The following is a 12,562-nucleotide window of genomic DNA, read 5'->3' on the forward strand; positions in this document are numbered from 1 at the left end:
GTAATACGTGTACTCGCGTACATGCGTCAAGTTCACCGACCCCATCCTCGACTCTGTATACATAAAGATTAACTCATAAGAAACGACGCGCTGCGCTTAAAGGTCAGCACGCAGCTACGCGATCGAAAGATCAAATTTCCCCTGACGTTCGCTAGCTCTCTCTCTCTCTCTCTCTCTCTCTGTCGATTATACATACGCACACATTCCGAGTAGCTGTATGCCTTTACGTTTCTGTCTATGAGTCTATGGGCGGGAAAAAATTTATTTACGAATGCAAGGTCGTGCAGTTAGGTTTGAAAAGGAAAAAGTTTTTGAAGAATTTTTAGAATTGATTTCAAACCTCAATACCATGGGGTCTGCAATCGTTTCGGAGATTAGAAATTCCGTGCGATTCTCACCCTGCAATGTAGCACAGCAGAACTGTTTGCGACAATTTATTGCATGGCCGACGCCGCCGCGTGGAGTGTGGAAACAGTTCGATTTTTATTCGACAATCGGACTATAATTCAATACTTCTGTTCCGCGCTCGCAGTTGTGCAGGGTGAAGTGCACGTTATCTGGTATTGTATTCACGAAATTCACTTTCCGTCACGTCGACTGGGTTGCGATTGTATCGCGTTTTTTCGACAAAAAACGGCTGCCCATCGATGCGCCTGTGTAAGGCACGTATAAATATCCGTTGTCGAGTATTTTCTGCATGTATACCAGTTTCAGTAGAGCCTCTCGATGTATCCGTAATGTGCGATGCAAATGCTGCAGAAACTCTGGAGGGATCTCAGATCCTGATCTGGATAAGGCGAAAGTCGGAATATAACCGACTCTGTTAACCGCACGCTCAGCGCCGATCCAAACGCTCTTCATACAAACTGTACTATACGTATATATATTATACATCCTTCACGTGAGGAATTACCCAGGTTTTATGGCCACTTGTTCTCTGAATTAAATACCAGACTTCGTCGAACACGGCATATTATATCGAGATTATTCAGCAGCTGTGGAAAAACTCCACTTCCTTGGAGGATCCACTCGATGAATGATGAGTAACCGCGATGCACACTCGTGTTTACCATCCCATTTAAAGATATCCACCATTTGTTTAAGAACGCTTCATATGAATCACGGTCAACTGGTAATAATAAATAATTGACGAAGAATTCAAGATTTTCAGATTATCAGATTTTGTGTCCGATCGTTTACTGGAACAAACCTTCGACGTTATAACAGTGTACAATATATGGTCCTATTACAGGAGTAAGTACAACGAGGAATGACAATAGTGATGTAATACGATATTTTGGAACAGCGAATGATCTTCAATCAGAAGATAGGTGTATCCGCACGGCGAGGTGGTATCTCGATCCTATACTGCACGTCAATTCGTGCACAAACGGACGTTGGTATAGCGAGAGTCCCAGCGATAGCTGCGGCCATACGCGTTTATCGGCGTTCCGCAATTTACGCCGACATAAATTACGTTGCGTGTATAAGGTTGTAGGATAGCTTGGGTATACACGTATATACGGGTGTACAAGAGTAGGTACACGTGATACAATAAGTACTTCGCATAGCGGGTGACGCGAGTTCCTTGTTGCGCATAGAGAATAAGGATCGGCATCAGACAATGTGCCCCGGAGTCTCAGAGGCTGCACCGTTGGAGTTTACAGGTCCTGGATAGGTGCCGGAGAGAGGGAAGAAGCCTCGCGGAGACGGACAGTTACCAGGCACTCTCGCATCTTGCCGGGATGCAAATTTCCCAACACCGCGAGACGCGTTCGTGACTGCTGCAGGAGGAAATGCCGAGGAGTCTTGAAGTCACTGCGTTGCCCTTCGTCGCTGGCTTCGAAGTAGTGAGGTGGGGGGGAAGGACGTCGCGGATGTCGCGGATCATGACGCGTGGGCGAAGGATGCCCATTCAACGCGACCGAAGTCGCGTCGGTGTTGGCTGCCCGTAGCCAGACCTCGTCTCCGCGGGAATCAACTATACAACTTTCCATATCGAGAAGTTTTTAAGCTGCACCTTAGTGGTGGGATAACCAGGGGCGCCTACACGCCTTCGACGCGAGACAGCTAAATAGAGGTGGAGAACCTTCCCTGCCTCCACAGCTGCTGCCTGCTGCTGCCTGCCTGCCTGCCTACCTCTCTAAGGCATTAATTATCGTTATTGCTGCTCCGCCGATTTATGCCTTATTCGCCTATGCTTCCCTCGTTTATGCGCTAGGTCATCTTTCCGGATTTTAACCCGTTGAATCGCGTGATACGCCTGGAATCGAATGAGGCATACGGAATTAAATAAACAAACCGCCCAAGTACACTGACGTATTGAGCTGCTTGTGCTTTGTGGTTACCGTTAAAATAGATATACACTGCGGTATATTTACAGTATTAATTATTCAGGCCCGCCTTATTTTGTAATGAATCCAACATCGTCTGATGTTTGCGTCTGATTACCAATAGCATTCTCATGAGACGTCATCTGATATTGTAAAATTTAACACTTCGAGTCAGATTTAATTATAAAAGTCCCAAATATTTCTCTCTGCGCATATTCTCAATGCCGCACGACAAACGTATGTGTAATTCGCCTGAAATTACATGTTGATGGGCTAGCTATATCGATATGACGGATCTCCGATATAATATTTTAAACAGGATGGATGGATGGCAAGGGTCATAGCGAACCGCATAATTAAAATTCGTCACAATCGTTTCATCGTGAACATATTTAATTTATCTAAATTCTAAGACTTCACTGCAAGTATGTACAATGGTATTTACAATCCTATATCTCAGCCATGTCCAGTAACGCGTTCAAATGGGTCGGAGCCCATGTGGATCCGTTGTGGCAAACAAAGACGACGTTTCTATCGATGTAAGCCTGAACGTTGCCGACTTTATAAACTTGTTTCCCTTCCCTGTATCTGTTTGGCACGGGCATAAAGAGGATGCCTCTTTCCTCGCACCGCTTTTGTATGAGATCCTTGAAGCCTTGTGGAATTTGCGACGCGGTACGCACGGCCTCGGCAATTCTCTGAAGTGGAAATCATAGAAACTCGTCATTATAGATATCTGCGTTAACTACACGGCGATACAAAGATAAAATAAAATCTTTCTTCTCTTGTTCTCACCTCCATCCTGGGCTGAGCGGCTGGCGCAGACGGAGGTAGAGCGGTTTGAGTTCTTTCGAGATTTGTGAGGTAGGACACTTGTTCCATTGCTCCGGGTTGGTGTCCCTGAGGTGCCGCTACCGCTCTGTTCATCATGTCCAACGCCTTCTTGAAGTAGTCTGAAAATTCGAAATATTTTCATGAGCACGTTTAGGTTTTATTGCGACACGTCCTTTACGTGAGAAAAAACTTGACAGATACTCGCCCTTTATTTGCGGCTCTGCCAGCAGTTTGTCACTCAGCATTCCCTTCCATCCCATATACCAGTTGGTGACTTGATCGTAATTGGGAGAATGATTTAACCAGAGAGCCAGGACTTGAAGCCATTTGGGGAAAAAGAATTTATCCAGTAGACCTGCCATGGTGTGAATCGGCAGCATTTCGTTCCATTCAAATACCCAATTCCATTGGTCCAGATGCTGCTGGTGCGGGTTGATCACAAATTCGGCTAAAACTACTTGAAGTTTTGGAATGATGTTCTTCACCAGGAAAGCTTCCATGTCTCCCTTCTTGAACACCAGGGACCACGGCTGCAGCATCAGTCTTGCTGATCTGTCCGAAGGATGCCACCCTCCTAGCGCTGAGCCCAACTTACGACGAATGATCGGATACACTGCAGTGTCTAAGCGATTACCTACGGAAAATCATGAACGGAGATGGGGAAAGTAAGAGAATGTATTAAATCGAACTTAAATAATTCATCCCTTGTACTCCGAATCCGTTACCATTCTTTTATCACAAATTTCAGCAACTACTCTTACCTATCAATGGTAACCAGGGATGAATCCAGGTATGAATTGGTACTGTGTCGGTGAGAGGATTCCATTCCTCAACTTCCAGCGTCAATTTGGGTAGAACCAACAAGTCGAGTATGTTTTCCAGTATCCATCCTGGCAGAAGAGGAATCCATTGCTCTAGAAGCTCGACTAGAGGATCAGGTTGCCGGCAAGCCCACTGTCTGAAAGAGTCAACACCTACGTAAGTTCCACTAATCAGCTGATATCTGACAATGTAATTTTCTGAAGACAAAAATACTCACTGTACAGCGCCTCTTATTGACGGCATCCAAGAGTTCCATACTAGTTGATCGTAGGGTTGCAGAGCTCCGCTTTGCAAGGTGCTTCTGCCACTTTCAAGAATATTTTTCCACTGCTTGAATAGTGGAATGGGGTGCGTAGGGTTCGTCAATGGATTCCAAGTAGATAAGAATTCCTTAACTTTGGGACCAACCAGGCCTGTGGCAAGTTCACCTAATTCGTACATTTTATACTCTTCGTAATATTTCTCCTGAAGATCTTTGAAGGCTGCTGCAGTTTCCTCTAGGGACAGATCATTGGATTGGTCCATGAGCTGATCGACGATAGATAGAACGTTTTCCAGAGTGTCCATTAGCTGTTCGTGCTGGTCTACTATCTTAGATAAGTTTGACCTTTCCGCCTCAAGAGCTACCACCCTGTCGGACATATGACGAGTTCGGCGATCGTTCTGTATAATGTCTTGCTCGCACAAATCGACTAGCAAATTGAGATTATGGCGGAGTTCAGGGAGGGCGAAATTCACGCCTGTTTTCTTTACATCGACCGGTGTAACAGTCTCATCGGGTCGCTGTTGTCCACCACCGATTGCATGATAGCCGCTTAACACTCGTTGTTCAGGTCCTGTCATGTCGATGACTTTGACTTTGCTCATTTCACTGTTCAACTGAACTTTTCGGTTCGGTCTTAACTTGCCATCCTCCAGTACTTGGTCAACGCTCCTGTAGCAATATCTCACTTTCTTCTTGCTGACCGTCTCCCCCTTTCGCCATTGCGATAATTTTGCTTTGAACTCCTTCTCCTCCTCTACATCCTCGTCTTTTTTCTTTTCAGGCACCTTGGCCAATTTTTCTGGACCATAAGCACCTATCGCTCCCCTGCCTTTACGGAGATGAGCCTCTACCGGAGCCATTATACCTTGCAACTTCTTACCGAGACCTTTACCGGGTTCAAAACCCATCTATAACAGGAAAATCCGACACACTGGTCATCGCAGGTGAATATTCTTTCATTAATAGGTAACAAACGAACCGTGTACTAACCTGAAGCAAGAGTTTCGCTCCAATTCCTTTTGTGTGCATTTCCCAACTTCCGACTCCTGATTTCATAAGTACTGGGTTAACTGATGTTCTTTTTTTTCGCAGACCAGCTATGTCACCTTCTAGATTCAAGGAAAATGATGGCTTTGCTCTAGCGAAGCTCGGTCCTTGGTCATCTGAGTCACTGGAATGTAAAAGAACAGGATATGGATTGTACAAAGGCGTAAGAATGGGAGCGATAGCTGTGGAAGAGTGATTGTAGAGCTTAGAATTTCATGACACTAATTTATGTTGATGACACAATGAGTTTGATTGTGCTGAGAATAGAAAATTGTACAATAAACTGATATTTAATACCACTACAATGATTGATAATTCATAAACTATGGTAGAAAAAATATATTAAAAGCTATACCTAGAACTGTTGGGAACGTAATCAGCATCTCCTCGTTTTGGCCGACCACCTTCGTCGTCATCATCTTTGTCTCCATCAGATTCTTTCTTGTCATCCTTGGGCTGTCCAGCTTGCTGAATACCACCGGCAACAAAACTAACTGGTGCGGTGTAATTCTTGGGGCCACGATTTGATGATTTGAAGGAAGGTCGTGCTGGCACTTCTTCTTCATCACTGTCATCAGCCCATATTCCTGACGATTACATTTAGTGATGGAGAAATATGTGAATGTAACAGAGTTAGGAGAATTCAAAGTAAGATAATAGATTTTTGCTTACCAAGCATCTGTTGTTTTTTGGACAGTTTTCGCCGAGGACGATTAATGTTGAATTCATTGTCCAGATCGTAGTCTGTTATTTCAAAACTTTCGACTTCGTCCTCAGACATTATAAGATCGATAGAATATCTCGGATCAAAAATCTAAAAATTTGAGGTTAACCCAATGCCTCGAACGTTTCTGAGTGAGACCACGTAACTGGAGTCGATGCGAACTTATTCTATATGACAGAAGACTTTAAAGTACCCTTGTGCTGTGTAGATATTGAATATCAGGTGATTTCATGTTAAAAACATCCCAGTGTCGAAAACACCAAATCGTGAACAACCATGCTCAAACTACGTTATTCTCTAGCGGACTCACGTTGGTCGGTTTCGTAAACTCGATGTACTCCAGCGATTTCGTAGTAGGTAACGTAGGTACTGCGACTAATAAAGGATTCTGTAATGCCGATAAGGCCAGATAAGTTATGAACGACGTAGCTATCTGAAATATCGACAAAACTTTAAAGAACAAATCGGATGTACACAGTCTAAAACTACAGGTGATGAGAGATAAACGGACTAGCAGCTAAGAGGAATTACTACGTGTTTTTGACGTATTTCCTCATCGGACGGAGCTGTGGCGATCTATTTGCACGTTTTTAAACTATTCGGGGAATAATTTGACGGGACGGGGTCATACAAGTCAAATCTGAGTTCAAAAGATTTTCAGCCAAAAAATGAAGAAAAAGTAAGGCTAACCCATTTGCATTTTTGTCGGAAATTTTCGCGATTTTGAGAAGTGCTGGAATAAATTCTTTCTGGCACTATTCCGACGTAATTTTGCGAGAAAAATCGATTGGGCGCAGTCCCAATACGCTGCGATCAACGCATCAAAAGTTAGAGCCGAAAAACCAGAACCCGAATTTTCGACATTTTTCAGCAGGTGTATTTTTCTACTCAATTTCTCTCCTGTTGATCCCACGCTCTTTTCGCTGCGTTTTCTAGGTTCCTTGGGGTCCAATTGGTCGGGAAAGAGTCATACGAATCAATTCTGAGACGAAAAATTTTTCGGTCAAAAAAAAAAGAAGGTTAACCCCTTTGTATTTTTGGCGAAAATTTTCGCGATTTTGAAAAGTGCTAGAATGGTTTAATTGTAGCACTATTCCGACGTAATTTTGCGAGAGAAATCGATTGGGCGCAGTCCCGATACGCTGCGATCAACGCATCAAAAGTGAGAGCCGAAAAACCAGAACCTGAATTTTCGACATTTTTCAGTTGGTGCTTTTTTCCTCGTATCTTCTCTCCCGTTGATCCCACGCTCCTTTTGCTGCGTTTTCTGAGTTCCTTGGGGTCCAATTGGTCGGGAAAGAGTCATACGAATCAATTCTGAGACGAAAAATTTTTTGGTCAAAAAAAAAGGAAGGTTAACCCCTTTGTATTTTTTGCGAAAATTTTCGCGATTTTCAAAAGTGCTGGAATAAATTAATTGTGGCACGATTCCGACGTAATTTTGCGAGAGAAATCGATTGGGCGCAGTCCCAATACGCTGCGATCAACGCATCGAAAGATACAGCCAAAAAACGAAAACCTGAATTTTCGACATTTTTCAGCAGGTGCTTTTTTCCTCGTATCTTCTCTCCCGTTGATCCCACGCTCCTTTTGCTGCGTTTTCTGAGTTCCTTGGGGTCCAATTGGTCGGGAAAGAGTCATACGAATCAATTCTGAGACGAAAAATTTTTTGGTCAAAAAAAAAGGAAGGTTAACCCCTTTGTATTTTTGGCGAAAATTTTCGCGATTTTCAAAAGTGCTGGAATGAATTAATTGTGGCACTATTCCGACGTAATTTTGCGAGAGAAATCGATTGGGCGCAGTCCCAATACGCTGCGATCAACGCATCGAAAGTTACAGCCAAAAAACGAAAACCTGAATTTTCGACATTTTTCAGCAGGTGCTTTTTTCCTCGTATCTTCTCTCCCGTTGATCCCACGCTCCTTTTGCTGCGTTTTCTGAGTTCCCTGGGGTCCAATTGGTCGGGAAAGAGTCATACGAATCAATTCTGAGACGAAAAATTTTTTGGTCAAAAAAAAAGGAAGGTTAACCCCTTTGTATTTTTTGCGAAAATTTTCGCGATTTTCAAAAGTGCTGGAATAAATTAATTGTGGCACTATTCCGACGTAATTTTGCGAGAGAAATCGATTGGGCGCAGTCCCAATACGCTGCGATCAACGCATCGAAAGTTACAGCCAAAAAACGAAAACCTGAATTTTCGACATTTTTCAGCAGGTGCTTTTTTCCTCGTATCTTCTCTCCCGTTGATCCCACGCTCCTTTTGCTGCGTTTTCTGAGTTCCTTGGGGTCCAATTGGTCGGGAAAGAGTCATACGAATCAATTCTGAGACGAAAAATTTTTTGGTCAAAAAAAAAGGAAGGTTAACCCCTTTGTATTTTTTGCGAAAATTTTCGCGATTTTCAAAAGTGCTGGAATAAATTAATTGTGGCACGATTCCGACGTAATTTTGCGAGAGAAATCGATTGGGCGCAGTCCCAATACGCTGCGATCAACGCATCGAAAGTTACAGCCAAAAAACGAAAACCCGAATTTTCGACATTTTTCAGCAGGTGCTTTTTTCCTCGTATCTTCTCACCCGTTGATCCCACGCTCCTTTTGCTGCGTTTTCTGAGTTCCTTGGGGTCCAATTGGTCGGGAAAGAGTCATACGAATCAATTCTGAGACGAAAAATTTTTTGGTCAAAAAAAAAGGAAGGTTAACCCCTTTGTATTTTTTGCGAAAATTTTCGCGATTTTCAAAAGTGCTGGAATAAATTAATTGTGGCACGATTCCGACGTAATTTTGCGAGAGAAATCGATTGGGCGCAGTCCCAATACGCTGCGATCAACGCATCGAAAGTTACAGCCAAAAAACGAAAACCTGAATTTTCGACATTTTTCAGCAGGTGCTTTTTTCCTCGTATCTTCTCTCCCGTTGATCCCACGCTCCTTTTGCTGCGTTTTCTGAGTTCCTTGGGGTCCAATTGGTCGGGAAAGAGTCATACGAATCAATTCTGAGACGAAAAATTTTTTGGTCAAAAAAAAAGGAAGGTTAACCCCTTTGTATTTTTTGCGAAAATTTTCGCGATTTTCAAAAGTGCTGGAATAAATTAATTGTGGCACGATTCCGACGTAATTTTGCGAGAGAAATCGATTGGGCGCAGTCCCAATACGCTGCGATCAACGCATCGAAAGTTACAGCCAAAAAACGAAAACCCGAATTTTCGACATTTTTCAGCAGGTGCTTTTTTCCTCGTATCTTCTCACCCGTTGATCCCACGCTCCTTTTGCTGCGTTTTCTGAGTTCCTTGGGGTCCAATTGGTCGGGAAAGAGTCATACGAATCAATTCTGAGACGAAAAATTTTTTGGTCAAAAAAAAAGGAAGGTTAACCCCTTTGTATTTTTTGCGAAAATTTTCGCGATTTTCAAAAGTGCTGGAATAAATTAATTGTGGCACGATTCCGACGTAATTTTGCGAGAGAAATCGATTGGGCGCAGTCCCAATACGCTGCGATCAACGCATCGAAAGTTACAGCCAAAAAACGAAAACCTGAATTTTCGACATTTTTCAGCAGGTGCTTTTTTCCTCGTATCTTCTCTCCCGTTGATCCCACGCTCCTTTTGCTGCGTTTTCTGAGTTCCTTGGGGTCCAATTGGTCGGGAAAGCGTCATACGAATCAATTCTGAGACGAAAAATTTTTTGGTCAAAAAAAAAGGAAGGTTAACCCCTTTGTATTTTTTGCGAAAATTTTCGCGATTTTCAAAAGTGCTGAAATAAATTAATTGTGGCACTATTCCGACGTAATTTTGCGAGAGAAATCGATTGGGCGCAGTCCCAATACGCTGCGATCAACGCATCGAAAGTTACAGCCAAAAAACGAAAACCTGAATTTTCGACATTTTTCAGCAGGTGCTTTTTTCCTCGTATCTTCTCTCCCGTTGATCCCACGCTCCTTTTGCTGCGTTTTCTGAGTTCCTTGGGGTCCAATTGGTCGGGAAAGAGTCATACGAATCAATTCTGAGACCAAAAATTTTTCGGACAAAAAATGAAGAAAAAGTAAGGCTAAATCCTTTGCATATTTGGCGAAAATTTTCGCGATTTCGAAAAGTGCTGGAACGAATTCTTTCTGGCACCATTCCGACGTAATTTTGCGAGAGAAATCGATTGGGCGCAGTCCCGATACGCTGCGATCAACGCATCAAAACTTACAGCCAAAAAATGAGAACCTGTTTTTAAGTCATTTTTCAGCAAGTGCTTTTTCGTTCGTAACTTCTCTCCTGTTGATCTCACGCTCCTTCCGCTGCGTTTTCTGAGTTCCAGGGGGTTCAGTTAGTCAGGAAAGGGTCATTTAAATCGAATCTGAGACCAAAAATTTTTCGTCTAAATAGTTGAGAAAAAGTAAGGCTAAACCCTTCGCATTCTTGAAACTCACAAGAATGGAAAAGCTAATCTTGTAGTATTTTGTCCGACAAATCCTGACATTCTCCGAAAAACGTTGGAAAAAATTTGACCTCTATTTCAGAGTCAATATGCTAGAGAAAATGATTGTTTAATTACCAAGAGCATAGGATCGCACTTTATCGCAGAAAATGACAGTCTGATGGAATCTTTGCAACTGTCGATTTCACAAAGCTGTGTTTGTCTTTCTGGAATTTCCAAGGGTTATAAATCACAGCCAGAAATCTCGTTCAATTTTTTCCACACATGATTCTAGCAAGTTTCAAGTGTCTGTTTTCCAAGGTCCCCAAGGCGCTAGTATTATTGGTTTAAGGAATAAATTCACAAATCCATAATATATCTCTTTCTCAGAATCGCTCATATTTTTTCACATCAATTAGTGTCCGACGATTCTCGAAGTGAATTTACTGTTGTTGTATGATAGTATTTTCGTTGTAAGTAATTGATCACATCTTTAAGCTGATGATGCAATCAAATATACATGTATCTTGAGATGCTATCATTATGTAATGAAGGGGAAATGAAAGGAACCTCTTCGACAATTGTATATTTTCGTAATCATTTATTGATTTTACAAGGTACATTCTTGTCACATTTTTAAGAAGGTTCTTCACCAGCAAGGAAAATCTTCATAATCAATATTGTCCAACTCATAACCTTTCTTTTCAAAATCATGTACATTTCCATGGTGTATCTATGCATAATAAAGCAGAACAGTATAAATTTCATTACCGACGCACTTGAATAATCACTTTCCACATATCTTATGCACCTCGCAATCCTTCCGAGGGCTGGATGCACTCTGTTTCTTGGACTCGTCACATCAGAACGCATTCGTCCCGAAACATCTGTAACATAAATTATCGGTTGAAATTACGTATTCAGGTATTTATCACAATTCATCGCAATTGTGTTTGTTCAGGTATGATGCAAGGGTTGCTGGAAAGGTGAATTTGATTTTAGGACACCAGCCGTGGTTCACAAATCCTAATTTTTTCGATGAACCGGATGTGCTCGGCACCACACCGGAATAAGCTGAAGGCAAATAATGCAGGCAGGCGGAGATAGGCTCCATGCACACCCACAATGATACACGCGACGTGCCTCTGCGCGCGAGGTGTTCGACTAGATTAATTCTGTGGACTGGTGGATTGCTGCTTGGTCAGTGCGTACCGGCGAGGATAGGCGCTCCGTTTTCACTCAATCATAAAAATACGTATCTGTTATAAATCGCAAACCCAACACTCGAACTATAAAATTTGCCTAAAATGTACAAATCTGAAGGTGCAGAGCACCGCCATTGATCCAGCTAAGTTTTACTCACACCGTACAATATTCTGTGACTTGCAAAGTCATTCGAGTTTTCAGTGCAGCATTGGTCAAAATAATTCGTAACTTACCTGGCCAGTAACGGGATGATACGGTGTGCTATGCTTTGTACTGAGAAATCATAGTGCGTAAAGATCCTCAGTTATATCGTACAATTCAAGCCCACTAATTAAGTAATCTGTGATTCGGGGATCTTGGCCAACAACCGTGGTGCCTAGTGCTAACAGGCTCGACTAATCTCACCTTCGAGCTGCTAAAGAAATGGGACGCGTAAACCTTTGATTACACACAATTTAGACAGGAAACTATCGAAACATTACAACCAGTTACACGCACTCAAAGAATTGCCCAACAGTGTAGACACTCACCGACAATACCTGACGCACACCCTGCAACACCTCAGTTCCGAGACTCAACAGGTACGACCAAATTCCAGAGTGTTACACCATTCGAAGCACGTATAAATTCAAATTCCCCCTTCGTTCGATCACGTTGGCCAGTCCTTCAAACAGAAAATAACAAAAACGGTAGGTAAACCCCAATAATCACCGAAGGCGCGCCATGGGAAGTGAAACTAAGCCAGCCCTTTCACCCGCCGCCTGCACTGGGCCATTGGACCGCGCATTATTCGTCATCGACGGCCCATCGAGTGTATGCGTACCACGCCTGCCGGCACTCGGCCGCACGTGTGTATAACCTGTGTACGAGCGTAATTACCGAGTCCCTTGATCGCAGCCCGTGCCGCAAACCTGGATGAACGCCGATCCCCT

At 43.0% G+C, this 12,562-nt stretch overlaps 1 protein-coding gene across 1 annotated transcript; it reads right to left on the reverse strand.

Annotated features, from left to right (window-relative positions):
* Positions 1–2,708: 2,708 nt before the first annotated feature.
* LOC107217989 (septin-interacting protein 1) lies at positions 2,709–6,335 on the reverse strand. Its single transcript, XM_015655719.2, has 8 exons — positions 5,974–6,335; positions 5,657–5,888; positions 5,245–5,425; positions 4,207–5,162; positions 3,929–4,125; positions 3,373–3,801; positions 3,129–3,286; positions 2,709–3,031 (listed from the first exon to the last, which is right to left on the reverse strand). Exons 1-8 carry the CDS (start codon positions 6,080–6,082, stop codon positions 2,783–2,785), a joined length of 2,511 nt encoding a protein of 836 aa, XP_015511205.2. The 5' UTR covers positions 6,083–6,335; the 3' UTR covers positions 2,709–2,782.
* Positions 6,336–12,562: the final 6,227 nt, after the last annotated feature.

Source organism: Neodiprion lecontei, chromosome 6 (assembly GCF_021901455.1).
Source record: "Neodiprion lecontei isolate iyNeoLeco1 chromosome 6, iyNeoLeco1.1, whole genome shotgun sequence".
In the NCBI taxonomy this organism is placed as follows: Eukaryota; Metazoa; Arthropoda; class Insecta; order Hymenoptera; family Diprionidae; genus Neodiprion; species Neodiprion lecontei.

What these genes read in the sequence shown, in the direction of transcription:
- LOC107217989 (XM_015655719.2), bottom strand. Translation starts at nt 6,082, where the DNA reads ATGTCTGAGGACGAAGTCGAAAGTTTTGAAATAACAGACTACGATCTG. An exon ending in CAAAAAACAACAGATGCTTG is followed by an intron (nt 5,889 to 5,973) that starts GTAAGCAAAAAT and finishes TGTAATCGTCAG; the next exon opens with GAATATGGGCTGATGACAGT. An exon ending in CCGCTCAGCCCAGGATGGAG is followed by an intron (nt 3,032 to 3,128) that starts GTGAGAACAAGA and finishes TTTCCACTTCAG; the next exon opens with AGAATTGCCGAGGCCGTGCG.